The sequence below is a fragment of the Chrysemys picta genome, chromosome 5, assembly GCF_011386835.1.
Source record: "Chrysemys picta bellii isolate R12L10 chromosome 5, ASM1138683v2, whole genome shotgun sequence".
Taxonomy (NCBI): Eukaryota; Metazoa; Chordata; order Testudines; family Emydidae; genus Chrysemys; species Chrysemys picta.
In genome coordinates, this window is record NC_088795.1 from 36,183,967 (window position 1) to 36,207,849 (window position 23,883).

At 43.7% G+C, this 23,883-nt stretch overlaps 1 protein-coding gene across 3 annotated transcripts in view; it reads left to right on the forward strand.

The window, feature by feature from the left end:
* The window catches only part of ALPK1 (alpha kinase 1), an 86,341-nt gene extending 82,526 nt beyond the window's left edge, over nt 1-3,815 (forward strand). For all 3 annotated transcript variants that reach the window (XM_065596228.1, XM_008170144.4, XM_042859905.2), the window contains exons 13-14: nt 2,080-2,266; nt 3,039-3,815. In XM_065596228.1, the coding sequence (XP_065452300.1) occupies nt 2,080-2,266; nt 3,039-3,238 (387 nt within the window). In that variant the 3' untranslated portion in view covers nt 3,239-3,815. The remainder of the gene's footprint in view (nt 1-2,079; nt 2,267-3,038) is intronic.
* Nucleotides 3,816-23,883: the final 20,068 nt, after the last annotated feature.

The following is a 23,883-nucleotide window of genomic DNA, read 5'->3' on the forward strand; positions in this document are numbered from 1 at the left end:
TCCAATTTGTCCACATCCCTTCTGTAGTGGGGGGACCAAAACTGGACACAATACTCCAGGTGTGGCCTCACCAGTGTCGAATAGCGGGGAATAATCATTTCCCTCCATCTGCTGGCAATGCTCCTACTAATGCAGCCCAATATGCCATTGGCCGTCTTGGCAACAAGGGCACACTGCTGACTCATATCCAGCTTGGTCTTGCTAGAGCAAGTCTGTCGACCCAGGGAGGCTCGCTCGTTCTCACTCCGAAATGCTGGATAGAGATCCCCTAAGAGGCAAATGCCATTATCCGGTGAACAAGTTTGATTATTTAAAGATGAAAAAACATCTAACATACAAGCACAGATTCTCACCAGAGGGTGCAATAGGTGCACCTGTAAAAGTATGTACGTCCTGCCAGGCTCACCAAACCCATACCTTTACGTATGTACCTTGGACAGGGAAGGGTTCAGTTAACCAGCTGGCAGGTATAGTTGCCCAAATTGTGTTAGCACCTAACCAGTTTGTGCACAGAAGTATGAGGGCTCGTATTTGCCTGCAGGTGCACATGCTATTTTAGTAGCTGCACCTTTAGCGTACTTCTTTAAAATGTAGCCTATAGTTATAATGATGCTCTCGGAAATAACAGAATTAGGGTACAATTCTGCTCAGTTTATTCACTTAAATTGGCCCATTGATTTATTGACTTCTCAGCACTGGTGCTAGAACGGGGGGCAGGGGGAAGAGACAGGGAGCCATGACCCTCCCATTTATAAAAGGGCCATGTCCCCCACTTTTTAACAAAAGAAACATGCGCTGTGGGGAAAAATGCAGTCCCCATGTTTAGAACTAAAGTTGTCTGTTTGTTGTACTATAATTAAACCTTAAATATTATAATGTGGCTACATTTTGTATTCTGGTTATTTATGTTACAGTTGTACTCTGCAGGATATTTAAGTAGCATTTTAATTCCTCTGCCACTTTGGCCTTGGCCCACCCACTTCTACAAAGGTTCCAGTGCCCTTGCTACTCAGATGAGCCAGGCAAGCAGTGTGTGGCCCTTAGATTGTCAATTCCTTGGGGCAGGAACTTGTTTTTTCATCTGATCATTAAAAAATGTTTAAATCAATAATAATAATTATTAATAGTAACGATGTTGCAGGAAATAACAGTTAAAATAATATGGGCCAGATCCTTGGGTCCAGCCAGTCCCCATTCAGTGCAGCCTGAGGGTTACACTAATCTGCATTACTTTGTAATGGCACCCAAGGAATGGATGGGGATCATCAGATTGCAGCACATCCAGACTTGCCCCCAACACACCATCCATACCGAGGGGGATGGCAGGGGATGCGTAGAGCCAACATAGCTAGCTACATGACATGTGGAGAGTCCTCCATTCCAGGGAAATCAGCAGCTACCCTGGGACAGTGGCTTTCTGGCCCTCTTGCATCACCTGAGTGGCGCACCGGCCAGAGCATTAGCCAACATCTTTCCCTCTATCTTTTATAGATCTAGTTTACACATTTAACTACATTCTATTAGACTTCTGCAAATAAAATACAAATAGCCCAGTAGACTATTGTGTACAGTATCGATGTCCTATTTCTTTGTCCCTGCATGTCTGGCATATAAATTACTGCTCTGTTGTTCATGTGTACACTATAATGCAATATGCAAATGACTTTGGATCAAAGAGCTTTGCTTTACTGCTTTTGCTAAGTATGCTGTCATTGGTGCTGCTTCTCAGCTCCTTATCCCACTTTTTAAACTGATTTTCTTGCAATATATTTTTCATTTGCTTTACAAGCAAGATACATATAGAACTTGTTGATCACCGTGTCTGGTCTCACCAGGCTGAATTGACATTTCCAGAGCTGACACTTTCTTGTCTCTAGCTAGATGTGAGCTCTGCTTCCAGATGTGTTGTGGTGGGAACAAACAAATGGGTGGCACAGTGTGGGGGCTCATTACATCCAGTTTCCTGTTAGTGCAGTGGGGAAAAGTAATAGTGCAAATAAGAATTCAAATAACTGAGCTATAGGACTTCTCATCTCTACTGGGATTATTTTAATCCTTTAACATTCTGTTTTCTTTCAGATATTAGAAGGCAAATCTATAAAAGGATGTGTGAGTGTGGAGCCCTATATTCTGGGAGAATTTGTGAAACTATCTAATAACACAAAAGTAGTAAAGACAGAGTACAAAGCCACAGAGTATGGCTTGGCCTTTGGCCATTTCTCATATGAGTTTTCCCATGGCAAAGATGTGGTTGTCGATTTGCAAGGTTTGTATGATGGCTGATTCTGTTTGTTGTGTGCCCTTCCCATTTTCCAGCAGTGTGTGCTGTACAAAGAACAAAACCATTTACAATGTCATTAAGGCAAGGGGAGGCATAGCGGGGACTCAGACTCACATTGCGTAAGAAAACTGGGCACGTGAAATAAATAACACCAAGCGGCTCAAGGAGAACCTCCCTCTCTTCTTGATGTGAGAGAAACTGTGATCATGTTCCTGGGCCAGATCCTAGTGTGATGCAACCTTGTGTCACTCCATCCATGTGAAAGTTAAACTAAAGCTAACAGAAATGGGCCCCTGAGGGGCTTCTCTGCAAAGGGGGCTCCTCAGGTGACACTGAGACAGTGTAGCAGCTCCCATGCCACACTTTTCCTTCCCTGTGATTGGCATGCCCCCAAATGGCTGAAAGCTACCTTCGTGCATACACCCCCTCTTTAGCTTCACAGGCTCTCCTTGGTTAGAGCTGAGGACCTGACCTGGCAAGCTGTTGACTCAAGTACCCTCCTCCCTTAGCAGGGTAAAGCCAAAACCAAGATGCTAATGGGACCTGATGTCATCTTGTGATTGTGTTCTTACCTGCATATCAGTGCAGCCTTATTCTGCTCTCGCTTACCCTGGGGTAAATCAGGAGTAACTCCACTGATGTCAGCAGAATTCCACCTGTGTAAAACTGATCAGACTTGGGGTGGGTGGGGCTTAATTACAGAACGCAATGAAGTGAAGGGACTATTGTATGTCATTTTGTATTCTTTATTCTACAGGTTGGGTGACTGGTAATGGAAAAGGCCTCATCTACCTCACAGACCCCCAAATTCATTCTCTTAATGGGAAAGATGTTTCACACTCCACCAACTTTGGAGAGAAAGGAATCTATTATTTCTTCAATAATCAACACGTGGAGTGCAATGAAATCTGCCATCATCTTTCTTTAACGAGGCCTTCGGTAGCAGAACCTAACTAGCCTCGTGCAAAGACAGCCTGACAGGTGCTGATGTGGACCTGATCCCTCACACATTTAGACACATAAATAACTCTGCTTGCGAGAGCAGAGACATAGAAGTAAAATTACTTTTATTCCTAAGTGTGGAAGGATCCGGGTCATTGTTCCAGGTTGGTAACACCATGTTACTGAATACAGCTTGTGGAAATTAACAAAACCACATAAAAGTATATTCAAGGAACATACAGGGTGTAACAAACCCACAAAGGCCAGGAAAATTATGAGCTAACACTAGAACTTTGTCCTTACAATGATCAGTCTCATCTAGAAATCGCAGCACCAGAAGGAGACAAGATGGTACAACCTTTACTCAGGGCTTGACTTCAATGTGGGTTTTGGCTGAGAAAGGACAGTGGGATGTGTAACCCTAGCTGCTATTAGGAGATACTATTCTAAGGAAGAGGGTGTAGTCAGGATCTGGTATAGTTATTTCAGGTATTTGGGTTTACTTGTATTTATGATTTTCAGAGACTTTTTTCAGTGTCTACATGCTGTGTTACTGAAACAAAAAGTGATAAAATGTAGCTTCTTTCTCTCAGACCTTAGTGTGTAATTTCTTGCTTCCATTTTAAAATGGCAGTTTTAATGGTGCTAGCCGCAGAGCAAACCTTGCAGCCCTTATACAGGCAAAACTGCTGTTGATGCGGAAGGAAGCCTTGCCACAGGAAGGATGGCTGGACTTGCTCACATCTGTGTTAATGTGCCCACAGGACTGACAGTTCTCTCTTAAAAACAAAACAAAACGAAACAAAACTGCCTCTAATGGAACTGTGGCTGCCACAAATCTAAAGGCCAGTCTTGCAACCCTTATTCACACAAGTAGTCCCACTGAAGTGAAGGGAGCTATTTGCCCTTAACTGGACACAGGACTCCAACTGAGGCGTAACCAGCTCTGAGTAGAGTGGTCCTATCATCTCCCGTGACTTGCATGCTATGCCTCTGTTCATGTAGCCCAAAATTGCATCTGCTTTTTTGGCAACAGCATTTCATTGTTGACTCATGTTAAGGTTGTGATCCACCTCAACTCCCAGATCCTTCAGCCGTGCTGCTGTCAAGCTAGTTATCCCCCATTCTGTATTTGTGCATTTGTTTTTTCTTCCCTAAGTGTAGCACCTTACATTTGTCTTTGTTGAATTTTGTTGAAATGTTGAATTTATCTTTGTTGAAAGTGTTGCAGCTACACTACTGTTTTTAGTGTCCTAACTCAGATGAGAGCTAGCACACATATGCATATGTGAGCTGGGAGTCACCCCTCTAGTTCATAGTGTGGACATAGCCACACGGTCACAATGTCTCCTGGGAACTGCAGCTTACACAATTTTCAGGGCAGTGCCTAAAGTCACATTCTATACCTATGTGTTCATCTAGCACTAACTTATCTGACACATTGCACTCTCTTGTCACTGATGGTGTAAGAACCTGTCATCTGTAGCTCATGTCATCTGGAAGTGCCTTCCTGAACATCTCTACTTAACTCCTAGCTGTTTTCAAATCCACCCTGAAAGGATATCTTTTCTCCCTTGTCTATAGCTCTAACTTCCCTTTTTCCTCTGCTTTCATTTCTAACATGTCTCTTGATTAACTCTATAAAGAATGAAAATGCTAAACTCCCTATATGCTTAATGTATCTATCCAGCCCATGATGTATTAGGATTTCTGCAGAATATAAGAATATCATATAAAAATTAAGATTCTGCTCCTCATGGTTGTGAAAATAAACTTTCCAATGTACAGTGACCCTTTGCACTAGCCTAGATAAACCTGAAACACCAACTCTAAGAAAGTTGTGAACTGTCCTAATTCAGAGCAGTATGATGATAACTCTGAAGTGTAATGATGCTGGAAGAAACAGATTGGTGGATAATTTAGGCTTGCAATTGCACACATAATTTGCACATATAACATGCAGTCATGCATGCAAATTAGGTAATTGCACATACAAATGATTAAATAAACAAATGGCAGACATAGGGACAGTCCTAAAAGTATCCTGCAGAATTTTCCCACTGACTGATGCTGAATGCACTAGCAATTTTACTAGCTACGTGTTTGATCCATCTCCCATTAATGCCAATGGAAAAATTCGCATTAACTCCAAAGAGTTGTCTTGGCCTCTGAAAGTTTAATTATGACATGGTCATATTCTAGTTCACCCTTTGTACAATCATTATCATCAGTGAGAGCTCTGTTATCGACTGACGATAGTTTCATGTCCCTGATTTTGTGACCCTGGCTCACAGACCGTAATATAAAACTGTAATTCCCCACAGAATGGGCTTGATGCCTTAGCATTTTGGGGTTTCTTCTGTCAACATAAATTATGCGACTGAAGCAGAAATATCTGGTGATATTCTGGGGTTCAGGAGATGTAATTTCACACTAACCCCCTCAACAGCCAGTGTCACTCACCCTGCTGTTCTGCCCCCCGAGAATACTCAATTTAATTCAACCCACACCCCGAAGACGTTTCTTGGAGCTTTTACATGTTTGCTGGCTGTGCTGGGGACATGTTTTAGTATTGCATGTACATGCAGCTGCTGCTTTGAACATTTCCTCTTTATTTCATTCATTTTTATCTGCACTTTTGTTATTGTTCATGGTTCTATAATATACTCCAAGAACCCCTGATTTTTAACACTCCACGGTCTTTGAATGTCCTGTGGTATGTGTGCTGTCCGCAGGCTTCAATAGTGCTTACCCTGGGTAGAGGCAGCTGCCGCTTTTTACTTTTTATGAAACAATCTTTTGTTGGTTTTTTTAGACCAAAGCTTGTAATTCATGGACGTGACCTTCTTGGACTTTAGTGAGCTACCACCTGGAGAATTGGAAAGTAGCAAATGCAGTTATGTCATTCCCTTCTCAGAAGCTCATTGGGGATGTATTCAAGGGGCAGAGAATGTCAGGCTTTATCTGCATTCGATTTCTTGTCAGGCTTGTCTTCACTGCAACAGATAGCTCGAGTTAGTATACTCAAGTTACTGCACTCCAGCTAGCCTTCAGAACAACACTGGAGTTGCACAGAGGGGTCGGATTAGCAGCACAGCCTGATGAGTTGTAACTCGAGCTGTTACATTCCCCACTGTGTAACTAGCAGCAGCATCACTCCAGCCTCAATGCACCCCTCTTAAGGGTAGTCTCCACTGCACCTGGGAGGTGATTTCCAGCCCAGGCAGCCAGACTCAGACTAGCTCCGCTTGAGCCAGTATGCTAAAAACAGCAGTGTGGATGTTACAGCACGGCCTAGCTGTCGGAGTCCAACCCCCCACCCCAGGGTCTGAGCTCAGGTAGTTAGTCCGAGCCACCGCCTGTACCTCATTTTTAGCATGGTAGCTCAAGCTGAGCTAACATGAGTCTGTCTACCCATGCTAGGTATCACATCCCCCAAGCTGTGGTGTAGATATTACCTGGCTTGAGTTTAAAGCACAATTTAGCTAGAGATTTTGGGGCGGGGAGGGGGGCAGGAATTGATTTAGTATTAACACTCAGATCATAGCTTGAGCTAACTGTGCTGTGAAGACTCACCCTTAGTGCTCCTTTGCTGGTGATGTGATTGACCTCGTAGAAAGCACTGAAAGCCTCTGTCTGAAGTAGCCAGACAAACTAGTTTCAGATGCATTCAGATCATTGTCCCAACTCTTCTGTGAGCTGTATGGTCTCGTGGTTGCAATGCAGGATTCAGACACTCTCAAGTTTTATTCCTGGTTCTTCCACTGATTTGCTGTATGGCCTTACTCAAGTCAATTAACCTCTCCGTGGCTCTGTTTCCCCATCTGCATAATGAGCAGAATACCTACCGCACAGGTTTGTTGAGGATTAATTTGTTACTGTTCGTATAGCACTTTGAAGATGCCATTGCCATGTCTAGTAAGTGCTAAGTAGTATTATCTATGAACCAGCTAAAGGCCTTGATCTTGCATATAGTTCCATGTAGTTCGGCCCTGTCTCCATGTGGCACCTTATCAACTTCAGTGGGGCTCTGTGCAGGTTTGGGGGGGTCCACCCATGTGGAACCACCTCTTGGATGGGGGGCAACATTTGTTACTTCTCAGGGAGCTGCCCCACCAGCTAAAATAAAACAGCTCTGACTTTGCAAAGAGTGTGCCCCCTTTGCGTTTTGTAACAACGTGAATAAAAGGTGTTTGATTTTCCTGCTAAATCTATAGTTCAAGACTTCCATTAGCTAAAATACAATTTTTTGCAAGCCAAAATATGTCTTAAAGTTCCAATATCCTGTCCCAGAAAGGCATCTGGTTGATATTGTTTAGGGTTTTTTTTCCCCCCTCATCTTGAGGGGGAAGGAAACTGGATACTAAAGGTCCATCAAAATATCGGACCCCCAGTACAAAGTTAGACTTAACAAAACCATCAGCTTTTGTTTCTCCCGCCAGCAGAGAGTTCAGACTTTTTGTTACTGTTGTTTAGTTCTGCTATTGTTTTCGAGGTGATGTTTGTACTGAGTTGTTTGGATATACAGATGCCCTATAATTGCACAGAGCAGGGGAAACTAGTTGTAAGGAGTGGGAAGCAAGAGAAAAAAATTAAATCTCTTTATTATGGTGCATAAACCTTCAGTGTTGGGGAGCTGTGCAGCTGCGCAGGGAAAAAATGCATTCAAAAATATAATGCTAGTGTGAATAATCCTTTCTAGAATGCTGCTTGCAGACTGCTCCAGCTTTGTCAGGTGAACTTGAACTGGGCCATCAGATTTGCTCTCATTCCCACTGCACACTGTCTGTCACCCCAGGGCATTCACCGTCTTGCCTGTTGTTAAAAAAGAGCAAACAATCCATCATTGAGCCCGGGAGTCACTTTCTCATAGAAAAGTAAAATCGGCATGTGACAGTACACTCAGCTCCAATGTTTCGCAGATTAAAATTATACATGAAGACTCACGTGTTACTGGGAAGATTAAGTCAGTTATCTTGTACCACAGCCAGTAAAGAAGAGGATTGTCTGCAACAGTAAAATGCTGGATTTAACCTAGTGACAAAAGTTGTGTGCACATGGGTTAGTGCTTCTGGAAAATACATCTATAGAATTTGAAGGAAAAAAAGATAGTAAGGTTTCAGGAATTAATAGGCTGCAAAAATGTTACGTTAAAGCCTTTGTACAGAATTCACTGGGGTGTTTTTTTAATTTTCTCAGATTGGTTGAAGGGTCCTAATAAATTATAAGCAACTAACACTGCCGTGCTTAGTAACTATCAGCACTAATAACACTTTTAATAATTAAAACTGACAGCATTTTAAATAGCTAATTTACAGTTTATATTGTTTGTTTTACTTTTTGATTTCACTCTGGTAGACAGTGAAATTAAACTGATCATTTTCACTATTTTTAGTCAGTTTCACTTTTGGTTGTCATGTATTAGAACAACGGTATTGTTTTCTTTCACAATCTATCCATCTCACATAATTATATGGCACCCATTAGATTAGTATCTGGGCGCCTGACAGTCTTTAATGTGTTTATCCTCAAAATGTCCCTGTGATGTGAACAAGTATAATTATCCCTGTGGGTAATTGTCTGCAGTGATTCTCCCAAGGACTTCTGGAGGAAGCCGTGATGGAGCAAGGAATTTCACCGTAACCATTTACCCACCTTTCTGCTCCGAGGGGCTGTTACAGAGAAACCAAAAACAAATAAATCTTTTCATTTAAATTTTTACAAAATGATTTTTTTCTATTTATGAGATTTATAAAAAGCTTTTTTCTTAACAAAAATCTAAATTTTAAGTCTTAAGCAAGTTGGCAGTATCTCTTTATTCTAACAAATTACAGACCCTTATTATACCTGTATCTTTTCACTGTAAAAAGGCCCACATCTGCCAGTGTTTGTCATAAATCATTAGGAAAATAAATGTGCATGACACCATTTTGCTGAGTTTTCCCAGTGCACTATAAAAGATGGAATGCACATCACATCATTACACAAGGTTGTATTTTCATGTGTGTCTCTCTGTTGACTCCAATAGGCTTTGGATCAGGCCCTTTAACTGGGTCCCCAGTCTTTTCTGAGATGCTGTGTAACCTAAACCACACAAGGCCAGAGTTTGATCCCATTATTAACACTGAATAGTCCATCGCTCCATGTGTAGCCCCAATTACTTCAGTGTTGTCGCTTTGAGGAGTAGAATACTGAGATGCTACGTGCTGTGAGGAAGGAATCAGAACCTGGCTCGCAAGGAGATGATCTAACATTTTATATCCATTTTCAACAAGTATTTGGTGGGTGAGGTCAAAACCCAAGTTTGGTAGTTTTCTTCCTGTGGTTCCCTGGGTGTTCGAAAATGGGCTCTCTCTTTGCCCTGGTTAACCCTGAGTGAGTTTCTAGCTTATAGTTGCCTTTGAGTTAGCAGTAACAAACCAGACTGACTCAGCTATCTGTGAGCTCGCTTTACGAAAGGTAGCCTCAGCAGTCTGCTCTTTCAGCACATCTCCCTGGCAGCAGTTGTTTGAAATAAGGACACATGGTAATGGTCTGTCTCTGTCATTTATTTTGGTGCAAGACTTCTGAGTCAGGGAGCTCAGGATTATAGGAGTCACGGATAAGCATCTCAGTTACTACAGCCCTTTAATGAGAAGCAGCTAGTGTGTCACTCGGTAGCTAGTGGCAATGACCGCCTGCCAGACAAGCTACAAGGGTTACTGGCAGCCTAAACAAAGGCAAATCACCTGGATTGCCAAGTGCTGCTCAGTTGTGTTAGTTGGGTTCCTTTGGGCATAGCACAGCACTTTGTGCCTGGTCAGTTTTGCTGCTTCCCTTGTAATGTAGTGACTAGTTACAAATAACAAATACCCCATTGGAAATCAAGTCACTGCTGTTAGCACAAAGGGGTACAAACTGCACCACCTAAACCCAGGAGGATTCACCCCTGGGCAGGGACATTATAACCTGTGACCAGGCATCCAAAGGGGCCCTCCTGATAGAGGCTGCCTGCTTATTTGCTGAATCCTGGGTGCCCTGGCCAGGCCTACTCAACAGCATAATGCTGTCCATTTCTGAGGCTGCATTGGCCAGCTGCAGGGCTCTTTCCCTCGCCCCACCAGTGTGGGGGTTATGGGTGCCTTGTGCTACTGAAACCTCCTCCAGGTGGATTTTCCTTTATTGGGAGCTCTCCTTGCATGGCTTCACTGGCCAAAGCCACTATGGCCTAGGACTTGATTCTGATCTCACACCAATGTAAATCAGAAGTAACTGATAAATCAATCGAGATACAACAGTGTAAAATCAGGGTGTCATCAGAATTAGGTTCAGAATGGCAGCAGGCAGCAACTTGAATCACAGGGAACTGCAACTATCCATTTTATTTATTTATAGAATTAACAGGTCCCAAACAGGGGCTTGGATGACTCATGGGTGGGTGCTGGATATAGAGCTTTTCATTTCTAGGTTACAGATTTCAGTTTGGACCTAGTGACCAAAAATCCCAGTTTTGCTATTGACTTATGTGACCTTGGGAAAATCACTTAACCTAACTGAGTCTCAATTATTTTCTTATCTATTAATGGAATGATAAATTACCTCTGCCAAAGGGTGCCATGGGCTTAGTTAGTTAATGTTTATATTGCACTTTGAAGATCTAGAGCACTATATAAGTGTTAGCATGATCGTTCTACAAAAGCTGTTCTGTGGCCTGTGTTTTGGTCTCTATAGAATATTTTCATTTTATTCATAAGGAAATTAGGTCTGAGTAGGGGGAGAAGAAAATATTCTCTCTTCTCAGCCTGCATGTTGTTGGTTCAAGTAACAGACAAGGGCTCGGGTTTATACTCAGTGCTTGCACTCTGGTGCTGCCAGGAGTTTGTGGGGGGTGTGCTGGACAATTTGAAGAGATCTTTCTGTCCTTCCAAGGAGATGTGGTCCCTTCTACTTCTGTCTCTGAGTATCCAAGTGGAGACTGGGGATCCCCTGGTGCTTTTTATAAAGTGTATGGGGCAAATCGAATAGCCTGGCCAATTAGGATGTCCCAAAATGCAGCGGATTCCATGGAACTATCCGCAAGAAGGTAGTGGAGGCAATGGACACTTCCACTGTACTACCAGCATTTAACATAATTGCAAAGTACTGTGGGACATTTCCTGTGTAAAAAGAGCTCTGCAGAGCCCAGAATCTTTCTCTTCTAATGATTCATTATTGAATAAAATGGCCTTAGTAGCTTTATATAAATGTTTGCCCTCTACTCTCTTGGTCTGAGACATCACTCAGAGTCTTTCACATTGGTGTCAACAATGAATTCAGAGCAACCTCTCCAGCTGTGTGGCAGCTATATGTATTCTTGAATTCAAGATGGCGCACTCCTTTAGGTAATCTACACACTTTTTTTGATCCAGAGACCTAAATTTAGACACTGATCCCTGAGACGCCTCAGATCTTACTTCTTGTAGTGGGGCAAATCCCCACTCCTGTCAGGAAGGGGTTAAAAACCTCCCCTGGGCACAGTGAGCCTCAACCCAGCAAGCACCTGTGAAGCTTTTCAAGCCTGGAGATGGGCATGTCCTTAAAAGGGAGGATCACTGCTTAGTGCCGCTGAGCATGCGGCACAGGATTGCACCTTATCGCCTCCCCAGCCCTTGGAAGCCGGGGCTGCTGCCTGGTGAAACGGCTTGAGAGCCATGGCCGGCCAGGCCCTCTCAGGCAGGTGAAGGAAGGGCCTGTATTTTTCCCCATTCCTCACCTACCCCCCTTTGGCTTCCCAGTGGTGTAGGATTGTGCTTTTTGTGGGCAGTACTTTAACTCCCCCCTGCAAGGAGGCCGACACCTTGAACAATGCAGCAGCAGGGCTGTTCCCAAGCCTCTGAGACAGCCCCCAGGGGCTGCTAGAGTGGGAATATTACCCAGCCATAAAAATAATATCCAAAAACTCTACTGGAGAGAAGCTTTTTTTCATTGGCTCCTTGTGTCTCTGACAGATTGGTTTGAAATCACTGGAGTAATGTTGCTGAAACACTGAAAGTTGTTTGCAGATGAGGTTAAAAGGGTCCAGGTGGCGACATTAACTCCACAGCCTGCATGCCACCAGCCTGTAACTGTCATTCCTCCTCTGAATAACCTTCATTCTCCACATGGATGGCAAACACATCAATGCATGTATTGCTGCAGTTTCTCAGCAAGCAGGAATCTGGGGTGACAGTTACAAGGAAAGCTGTGTTAATTATTTAACAGAAGAGGGGGCAGGATGTAGCTGGAGGACCTGTGTTCCCCTTTGGATTAAACACTGCCTCAGTTAAATCAGTTATGATGCAATCATCACGGAGTCCATCTGCAAGGGGAAGGGGGGGCTAAGTGAGTTAGATCTCAGCAGCAGTGCACTGTAGAGGCACTCAGCGGCGACTGCTGCCTGTCTGAAGAAGAGCATCACCAGACAAGCCTGCCTAGAACAATGCCCACTGTGCCGCCTCTCCATCCAATCCCCCTCCCGTGACTCACTCCAACAGTGTGAAGGCCTGCTCCTTCACAGAAAACCGGGATTACGCTGGATGTTTATAATGGATTTGCTGAACTGGCCACAGTGCAGTACGGAGGATGCAAATCCTTATCCCCTCCGGAATTGCAGAGCCTCATGGAGCATGCTCTGGCCTCAGCACAGCGCAGTTATTGCTCACTGACTGTCTGGTTTTAGCTACCCATTCAATTGACTTTATCTGGATAAGTCTCATATGGGTGCCTTTATGATCAGTTTCTCATTCACAGGAATAGAGGGGGGTGGGAGAGAGGGCTCAAACAGAAACTTGCTCTCCTTAAAGACAATAGCAGTGCTCCCTTTGAATTCAGTGGCAGCAGGAGCAGACACTGAATATTCACAGGAGATGCTACCAAGAGCAGAAAAATAATGTTTCTGCTGAGGCTTCCCATCACTTCCAATCACTCTTTTGTTTCTACAAAGAACGCCATCCCTCCAGAATGGCCACAGCTGCACTAGAGTGGAATGGATTTTATTTTAATCTGGTTTGCCTTCTAATTCCTTAGTTAGATTGTGTCTCTGGTCACTGATTATTCAAAGCAAGGGATATCATAGCCTGGGATTAATCCTTACTGAATGGATGAGCAGGACATCAGCTGCTTCTCCATCACCTCCATAAGGGCTAAGTCTGGCTCTTAGATCTATATGGTGGTAGATACAGTCAGTGATTGAGCTCCTTTTGACATTGAGGGGAGATTGGCATGCAGAGGGTAGGGAGAGCAGCAATAAGTATCAATATCTGCATATGGATCAGGGAGTAGAATATTTTAACATGGCAACTGCAGGGGTAATTCTGTCCTAACTTACTGTATATCCCATCACCACCACCACCACCCCTCACTGGCCTCAATAGTGTTGCACAACAGGTGAGTCCGGCCAGAATCTGGCACCTTTATTTCACCCGGAGACAAATCAAATAGTAGCCAAGAAAAATACATACTTTTTTTAGGTATATTTATTGCTGCACACACACACCATGCCGGCTACCTACCCATCCAAAGCAGGTGGTCAGAGAATGAGATGGGAGGGGAGAGGCCAGAACCTCGGCTCCCCCTTAATGCACCAGCCAGCACAGCTGAGCCAGCTCAGGGCCGGTAATAATTTACTATTTGAATAGATCAGGATCAAGTTTCTACTCCCCACCTGAAACATGGGGACGTTAGGAAGGAATCATGCCTCTGCCCATCCCTGTGTTATTTCTGGAGGGAGGGGGTGCACCAATGCATTGCCCTGTGCACAGAGCAAGAAATGAAAGCAAAATCTAGCCCTCAGAAAGTTAAAGGAGAGTTTTTCCCCTAACTTTGCTATTAAGGGGGGAAAAAACCAGACAGCCACTGCAGCAATAAATGAAAAGGAGAGTTCCAGAAATATTTCAAACGAAGGTGGAATTAATATTACAATGCAAAAGACTGACTTTTCACAACGAAAAATAATGTTAATAATCTCGCCTATCTTTTAAATCCACTTTCATCCCCTCTTTCTGTCCCAATCTATTTTTTAAATGGATTCAATAAATCCCACATATATATTATTTGTAGATTACACTCAATGTACATGTTTTAAATGAATCCTATGATGAGCTCAGAAACAACTTTAAAAAAAAAAAGCGTCTCCAGCTCTCATGAATGCAAAGAAAAGTTGAATGTGAGCCAAATAGAAGCGATGCCTGCCTGAGTCTACAGGCAGCCTGAAACAATAGCTCAATAGTTCCTAGAGGTGTGAACTGCCCCATTCATCTAGAGTCCAAAACTGCTGCCACCCCAAGGAGGGATGGGGGGCCATTGCCTAAGCACCATTGCCACAGCATGGGGGTGGGCCCATGAGAGCTCTAGAATGCGCTCTGCCCACACTGCTCAGAATGTCTTAATTCATCCCTCCCTGAGACTTCAATCTTACATGTCCCAGGCTCACCAAACGGGTGAATAAACAATCTAGAAATGCATGCCTGATAATACAAAATACCATACTGAAAGATGTAAATCTGTGGCATTGGGGAAACAATGGTAATTTTGCTTGAAGGAGGCCTGATTAAAACCTGAGGGTCACATTCTTGTTGGGTAGACCATTACTCTGTGATTAATCCCTTTTACTTCACTGGACCACTATTTCAGTAAGGTGCCACAACAGGCACCAGAGGAGTGGAATCTGGTCCTGACTAAGGCCTTGTCTATACCGGCAAGTTTCTGTGCAGTAAAGCAGCTTTCTGCAGTGTAACTCCCAAGGTGTACACACTGCCAAGCCACTTAGTGCACAGAAACTGTGCAGTTGCAGCGCTATAAAAAACACCCCAACAAGAGGCATACAGCTTTCTGCGCCAGGGTACAGTGACGCGGTGCCAGGGTAGACACCACGGTAATTACAGCACTGCGATTGGCCTCCAGGTGGCGTCCCACAATGTCTGTTCTCTCCTCTCTGGTCATCAGTTTGAACTGTACTGCCCTGCCCGCAGGTGACCAACCATGAGCCCCACCCCTTAAATCACCTATAAGCATAGGAATATTGTAATCGGCCAGGTCCAGCCTCCATATAGGCAGCGCCATCAGGCCTTTAAACAGCCAAAAGCACACTCAAGTCATTCTGCACTTGCTCAGCCTGTTGTTGAACCGCTCCTTGCTGCTGTCAAGGTGCCCTGTGTATGGCTTCATAAGTCACGGCATTAAGGGGTAGGTAGGGTCTCCCAGGATCACGATGGGCATTTTGACTTCCCCTACAGTGATCTTCTGGTCTGGGAAGAAAGTCCCTGCTTGCAGCTTCCTGAACAGGCCAGTGTTCCGAAAGATGCGTGTGTCATGCACCTTTCCAGCTCAGCCTGCATTAATGTCCATGAAATTGCCACAGTGATCCACAAGTGCCTGGAGAGCCATTGAGAAATAATCCTTCTGCTTAATGTGCTCGGTGGTCTAGTGCCAGAATTGGAATATGCGTGCCACCTATCGCCCCTCCGCAGTTAGGGAAGCCCATTTGTTCAAAGCCAGCCACAGTGACACGCACATTGCCCAGAGTCACAGTCTTTCAGAGCAGGATGCAATTAATGGCCCTGCAGACTTCCGTCAACCTGAGTCCAACGGTTGACTTTCCCACCGGAACAGGGTTAGCGACCGTTTGGTAGCAGTCTGGAGTAGCCAGCTTCCACAGTGCAATTGCCACATGCTTCTCCAACGGCAGGGCAGCTCTCATTCTCGTGTCCTTGCACTGCAGGGCTGGGGCGAGCTCCTCAAGCAATCCCATGAATGTGGATTTTCTCATGCAAAAGTTCTGCAGCCACTGCTTGCCATCCCAGATGTGCATGACGATGTGATCTCACCACTCAGTGCTTGTTTCCCGAGCCCAAAAGCGGTGTTCCACTGTGGTCAGCTCCTCCGTGAATGCCACAAGCAATCTCACGTTGTAGCTACTACGTGTGGCAAGACCAGTGTCAAACTCCTCTTGCTTTTGTAGTTTAAGGGATAACTCCACTGCCACTCGTGATGTGTTAGTGAGAGTGAGCAGCATACTGGTCAATAGTTTGGGATCCATTCCTGCTGACCAAAGAGGCAGAGTGCGCAGTACACAAACTGTTGAAAGATGGCGCCAAATGTGGATGGAAGCACAAGGATTGCTGGGATGCGAAGCAATGCATCACGGGGCACTGGGATAGGACCCAAGATGCCCCGCGCCCCCTCCACCTTCCCACAACTCTTAGCGGCAGAAGAGGAAGAAATGCTCTGTGGGATAGCTGCCCAGAGTGCAATGCTTCAAATACGGCTGCAAGTGCCACAGGTGTGAACACGCTATTGCACAGGCAGCTGTCAGTGTGAACACACAACAGTGGTTTCCCTTCAGCACTCTCTGAGCGGCGCTGTAACTGCCAGTGTAGACATACCTTAAGGTCTTCAGGAGTTGGCTCCATAACAATAACTAATATAGCTGTTTTCAAAGCTGTATTGTCTGTCCCTCATTCCCATATAAAAACAGGACAATTGAGTATCTAATTATTTTTTTTTTGTCGGTGAGGCATCACTGATTATTATATTATTCAACATGAGTGTATTATTACATCTGTTTTATTGTATTTAACCATCTCCTTCTTCCCGTCCCCTGTTTTAAAAAAAATAATCAACCAAACTAATGAGTCCAGCGACGTTAACAGTCAGTTGAGCTATATAACTTGCACGGTCATGCAAGAGGTGGTTTTTGTCTCTCTCCTTAGTTCGGGAGCACCAGTTGATATTAGCAAAGTTGAAGTCTAAACTGCTGTGCTTGATGCTAGAGGCTGAGGGATGCAGTCCCTCTAGAGTAGGCCATCATGTTAATAAGGGTTGATTTGTAAACGGCGTCTACCCCCACCCCCCTTTGCCTGACTCCCGCTTTTCTGCTCAATGGCACAGATGCTGCTTTGTGCTGTCTGGGACCAAGCAGCTATTAGCAGCAAATCCAGCAAGGGAAATTAATGAAGGGGACTACTAATAAAAGACAGCTCAGGACAGCCATACCAACTTGCTCCAAGCAGTAATTAACTTTTTTTAAAAAACTCATGAAGGTAAATATGCCATCAGCTTTGGTCCAGTCTCTCTTTCTCCTTTATTAAAAGATGAGAGAGAGCAAGATTGTTCATGGTAGCTAAGGCAATCAATATTCCTTTCCCGTAAGAACAACTTTCAGTAACTTGCTGCACTATTTCTCAAACTCCCTGGCATAGAAACATAGAGCAATCCTCAGAGACCCAATCCAATCTCTAATTAAAAGCGGCCAAATAAATAAATAGACTAAATAAAAAATCCCTCTGAAGAGAAATAGATTTGAGAGCAAAAATTATTTTAAAAGGAAGAGCTTCTCTTTTGCCATCTAATGTTCTTGCTTGCCTTTCATCACATACTCTGAATTTAATACACCATGCTAACTATTGTAGATATAAAAATAGCAGACAGAATAAAGCTAGATACTTGCAGACAGCTCTCAGAGCCCCATTGGCAGTTCAGCTGAGTTTAGTTTTGACCATTCAGGACCAACTACTAGGGCCAAATTTGCCCCCACTTAGCCCTATGCAATCCCACTGAAGTTATGCAACCTTTTATGTTCACAGTTTAATAGACTTTAAGACCAGCAGGAACCTTTATCATCACGGAGTTAGATGCCTAAATATCTTTGAAGATCTGGGGGTTGGTGTCTAAATACTGGGCCAGATCTTGTGACTCCTATTTGGATAAAACTCTCACTGAACACAATGGGATTTTTGCCTAAGTAAGTAGGGCTGTAGAAATGGGCTCATTATACAAGAAGTACACACAATTAAGATTGTGCAGGGGATATTTATCTAGACCCTTTTAAATAATATACACTAAAAATACTGCCTGGGCCAAATCAGCGTACAGTGAAAGCTAAATTTTGCCAGGACCCAGTCAGTATAGGATTTGTTTCTGTGTTTCTGTGGACAGTGTCTCCAACTTTTGCATTTATCGATACCCTCATTGACCCATCCCTTTTCCCAACAGCCAAGTCCCTAGTTCTCAGAATGTTTCCTTTTGCAGAGCAATTCAAAGGGCTTATAGTCTATTTATTGTGTATGAAAATCACTAATTGAGGAGGTTATAAATAGAACATTTTCTGTTTGCTTGGGCACATGCGTACATTTGCAATTGTGACCCTTACACTGGGATCTGCATATCCTGCCAGTCTGAAAGAGAGTGCCTGTATTTCTGAGTATGATTGTTGTCCTTACCTACAAAAATAAGATTAGGGAAAGCAGTTACTGTCTACTGTTCAACAGCTTGAATGTACTGGTGAGTGCAGCTGCCTTGAGCGCTTTGCCACAGAGTCAAACTCTTCCCAATAAGCCTTCTATGCTTGCTTGAAAAACACAGGCTTAGCCTTCATTTAACCGTTAGCCTTGCTTCTGGCTCAGTTTTATTCCTTCACGCTGAGTTTATCTGATTACTTCAGCTGGGTGAAACAGAAGGCCTGTTGACATCACCAGTGAATACTCTGGCCTTGTATATGGCTCTGAAGCGGCCATCTAGCATTTCATAAAGACGCAGGAATCAACTTTGGAGAAGCATTGGGAAAGCTTGGATGTAAAGCATGTATTAAACAGATTCTGCACAAAGGAAGCAGCGCACCTATCTGTATGCAGCAAGTGGTGTTTCTTCATTGCAAAGTGGCCTTTCAAAAACACACAAATAACATATTACGAATAAACCTCATTGTTTTGATCATTTAAAATCGACAGTGTCTTTCCATGCTGCAAGCCTCTCATTTGTCAATTTTGAAAAGCACAGAATGTAAGATGGGCCTGAGAGCCGAAGTATGGATCCATCTCTGAACTCTCACAACTTTTTGGGAATGTTTGGATCTGAAGTTTTGGTTCCAGCCCAATTCTAAACCTGATTGTGATGAGCTGCTTTTCCTATGACTTTATTAGTATTTTGCCACAGTTGGATGGCTGCTTGTGAATTCAGTATTTATTAGTGTACTGGGGAATGAAGTTCTTTGTCTCACTACACCAGACGTTACAAAAGCCCCACCATTTCCCACAAATGTGCCTCAACACTTGACCAGGCAAGACAGCTTGCAGGGATAAGAAAGAGTGCAGTCTCCCTGACCATTCATTCTTTGGGTTCTCTGCAGAGACTGCTAAGAAGGTTGCTGATTGTAATAGTAGTTTTAGCGGTGTGGATACATGCCCTGATCACATAATTCCATATCTATTGCTCTTTCTCCATCTCTGAGACAAGACACACCCTACTAGAATCACCAACAAAGTACAGTTGTCCGGGCTCTGCTTTTTTCTGTTCTCCTTGGTTGTGTTTTCTCTACTTTTAACTTTAATTACCACTATAATGCTGATGATACAGAACTATACCTATCCTTTGACACCTCTAGTGACTCCGCCTTGACTAACCTTCTCCAAATAGACTCCCTCATCTCCCATACTGGGAAATCTCCTTCTCCCTACCTCAGCAACATTGTGTAACTCACTGCCTCAGCTTCAGCTCTGCTCATCCATGTTTTTATCTCCTCTTCTCTTGACAATGCATTTGTCTTCTATATGGTCTCCTAAAATTAAGACCTCCAGACACCTGTATGCAGAGGAAGTGGCTGCTTGCTTTCTTCCACACAAACATCACCATATCAACTTCATCCTCATGGGCTCCTCATTCATTTCTGAGTCAAGTTCAAAACTGCCCACCTAAAGCCTTCCATGACCTCCATGCAGCCTGTCTCCCAGATGACTGGCCCTCTCTAATCCCCTCCCTGATGCCCCCATATGTTTTTCAGTGACATCCCTCAGTCCCTCCCATCCTTCCCACTCTCAGTGCAATAGACTCTGGCAGAATGACCCTTCTGTATTTCTTAGATAGCCTATCTCAGGGGTAGGCAATTTATGGCACTCGTGCCGAAGGCAGCACGCGAGCTGATTTTCAGTGGCACTCACACAGACCGGGTCCTGGCAACCAGTCCGGGGGGGCTCTGAATTTTAAGTTAATTTTAAATGAAACTTCTTAAGCATTTTGAAAACCTTATTTACTTTACTTACAACAATAGTTTAGTTATATATTATAGACTTATAGAAAGAGACCTTCTAAAAAACATTAAAATGTATTACTGGCACGTGAAACCTTAAATTAGAGTGAATAAATGAAGACTCGGCACACCACTTCTGAAATGTTGCCTACCCCTGGCCTATCCCAAAGGAAAATTCATGGCACCAGGCTACTGTCATCTCCACCAACTAAGAAGCAAGAGGTAAAAAGACTGATCCTCCTATATTTATACAAGGTTAGCATTACCCCTTTCCCATCAGCCTATATACTTCTTGGGTTTTCAGCAGTTTGAATCCCTGCTACAGGAATTACTCCAGTAGTTGGTAGCAGTACCAGGCAGTTATCCTCCAGTGGACCAGCCATTAAAGAGGGGAGGGGACATATTGTCAGCACATTTCAGAAGCATGAAGAACTACTTCCCTGTTGCCTCCTCTCCTTCCACAGAAAGTCAAATGAGGAAGGAGGGGAAAAAAAAACAGAAAGGGAGGGAAAAGCCCTGCAGGGAGAATAACTCACTCTGAGCCAGGCATACCTCAAGTGTCCCTCCCTCCTGTTATCTGTGTTCCAGGTCCCTGAACTCTCTACTCTTCTCTCCACCAGCCACATCCACACAGCTCACTGCCTCCCTGTTACATGTGTTTATTATTAGTAGTAATTATTTTATTTTATTTTATTTATTATTATTCCCTATCAGATGGGGATGAGGAGAAGCCTACAACAAGCTGTTTTCTACTTCTCTGCCATATCAACTCTCCATCTCATTCCAAATATCACATGAAAAACAATATTTTCTCCTTTGACTATTAGTTGTATGTATTGTTTGCATTACAATAGTGCCTAGAGCCTATTGTGCAAGGCACTGTATAAACACATGATGACAAAAGTCCCCCCCCCCAAAGACCTTACAGTCTAAATAAACAAGAAAGACAAAAAGGTGAGAAGGGAAACAAAGAAGATAAAGTGATTTGCCGAAGGTCACCCAGCAGGTCAGCGGCAAAACTGGGAATAGACCCCAAGTCTCCAGACTCCCAGCCCAGTGATTTGTTTTTCCTTTCCCCCTGTTATTTTAGGGCCCAATATGCAATGATTTACTTACATGCTTAATGTTACACACTGTGAAAAGTCCTATTGACTTAAAAGCCTGTGTAAGTCTTTGTGGGATCATGACCTTGCTAACAATTTAACTGGACTTGTATGCACAAGAACCCTGTAAATATTTTGGGATAGAGTTTGTAGGAAAGATAGTATGCAGAATTGTAGTGCATGCATATTTAATCACCATCCCATGTATAATGCCTATGTTTATATGTGGCATCAACTACACCATTAAAGGCCCCTGGCTTAAGCACATGCAGAACTTTACACAGCTGCTTAGTCCCAATGGAGTTAATGTCAATGGGACTCCTCCTGAGTGCAAATTTCCACATGAGCTTTTGTCATTGAAGGACCTGGACCTAGTTTAGGATTGTCTCAAGGTGACATTGGCACTTTAAGAAAGAAATGGTCTGTGCACCTGTGGCTGGTAAATTGCTCACTCCCTTCCCCTCTTCTCCCCAATTAGGCTTTAAAAAGGGCATCTGGGCTGGGGCCTACATGAAAAAAGTCCCTGAAGGAAGTCAGATGAAAGTTGCCTGGAAGGCCCCTGAAAGAAGCTAAGAGAGAACTGGTGAGTCAGAGCTGCCTAAGACCATTGATTGAGGGAGACAGAGAAGGGCAGGTGAAAGCTGTCTTAGGAGGAGAGGAGACACCCAGAAAGAAGTAGCAGAGGAAAGCTCTTACAGTGAGCCATTGGAAAGAGCAAAAGGCTGTTATTGGCCAGAGCTGGTGACCCCCTGACAGATTAAAGGAGAGATTGTGCAGAGGCTCTTGGGAAGATGGGGAGGAACCCATCTGGTTAGGGAAAGCTGAGATCAGAACAAGGGGTTGGTCTTGGAAGGCAGTTCCCTGAGCCAGGAAAGGACTGCAGGCAGGGAGGCCTGGTTGACTGGAATACTGCAGGCAGTTCTGTTACAGGAGACCTGACCTGGGACTACCAGAGAAGACTTGTGGGAGAGAACTGGGTCTTACAATTCTCAGGGAGAAGGGACCATGATAGTGTTTAATAACTTTCTGGTGGATGGTGGTGGTGTAGGGGGAATTGGTGACCTTTCAATGGGATTGGGGAGTTGCTGCATTATAACTTAGTTTTACTTTGGGGTTTTGAGAAGTGTCTTACTATGAGGCTCTGTGGACTGGCAGTTGAATTTCTTGCTAAGAGAGACAATGTTACTTTATCCTGGTGGATTCTATGGGGAAACTGAGGCAGATGTGCATGTCATATTATGACCTGCCAGAGGGGGCTCTCCACGTAGGGCCGCCCTCAGTCAAGGGTCTATGTGGATTTTCAGTATCAGTTCTGTTTTTCATGGGTTTGAGGGATCATTGTGCAAGTTACATTAAAAGCTGTTAAATCTTATTGTTACAGAACATCACAAACATTTTTGTGAACAAGTGTTTTTGTTTTGTTGTAGAGGTGCTATGTTTAGTTAAGTTTTACATATATTTTCTGAGGCAAAGAGTTTTAACTGATAACACAATGGTTGATCTTTTCAATGTAAAATAACTTTGAAACTGCTGAAATATTAAAAATCATGCAGTGACTGAATACCTGTTAATGCTCCAAAAATTACAATACCATACTAACTCTATACATCCTAACTGAATTACTTGACAGTACAATCGGATTACTTGTTTCTCTGGCATGATGTCAAACATTATGATAAGCTAATTTGAAAATGACACATGCAAGACCTGATTTTTTTTTTTTTTTTCATTCCTTGGGTACTAAAAACTTGCATGGAGTGCAGGCTCAGACCCACAAAGAAACGAAATAATCAAGAATGCAAAACAAATTCCTCATCAATAATTGCATATAAACTAAAGGGTTGGCGGCAAAGCCACCTATTCAACGGAAAATAACCTTCTATTATTGGAAGGGGGCGAGATCTGTGTTGCTCCTGGTTCTTAGCTGCGAACTGTCTATGTATGTTCAGATTTACCCAGGAACACAAATTGGTTGAATTTACAGTTCTTAGATATTATTGTCTAGCCTCCTACACTTAATTTTGCAGAGTGATCAGTTCCTGGATGGAACGAGGATGGGTAACAGCTGATCAACAGCCCTAGCCATTCATTCACTAAAGCCCCACTTTCTCTTTGCTTCCAGACATTTGTCTAGGGGGAGGAGGGTGGAATATTTGTTTAAATGACACAGCCGAATTATGGCTGTGTCAGGAACACTCTTTTTAGTTATGACGAGATGTGGCAAGATTTATGCCTTACGTGAAAGAAAGCAAACGCAAGCCCTGGGGGGTTACGCTTTTGTTACGCTGGCACTGCTTTGGCTTCTCGTCGCTATTCTGATGCCAAGGAGGGCAATAAACCCCCACGAGAGTCATAGAACTGCCCGCTGAGCTCTGACGGTGCAGAGAAGCTTTTATGCCCAAATACAATACACACAGGGATCATAAACTCGTTGTAAAGGGAAGATGACCTCTCTGTCAGGAGGAATTACGTTTTTATGGCAAGGTGCTGCTATGGAAACCGGCTCCTATTTTTCCCCACTTATTCTGCACGGGCAGGGT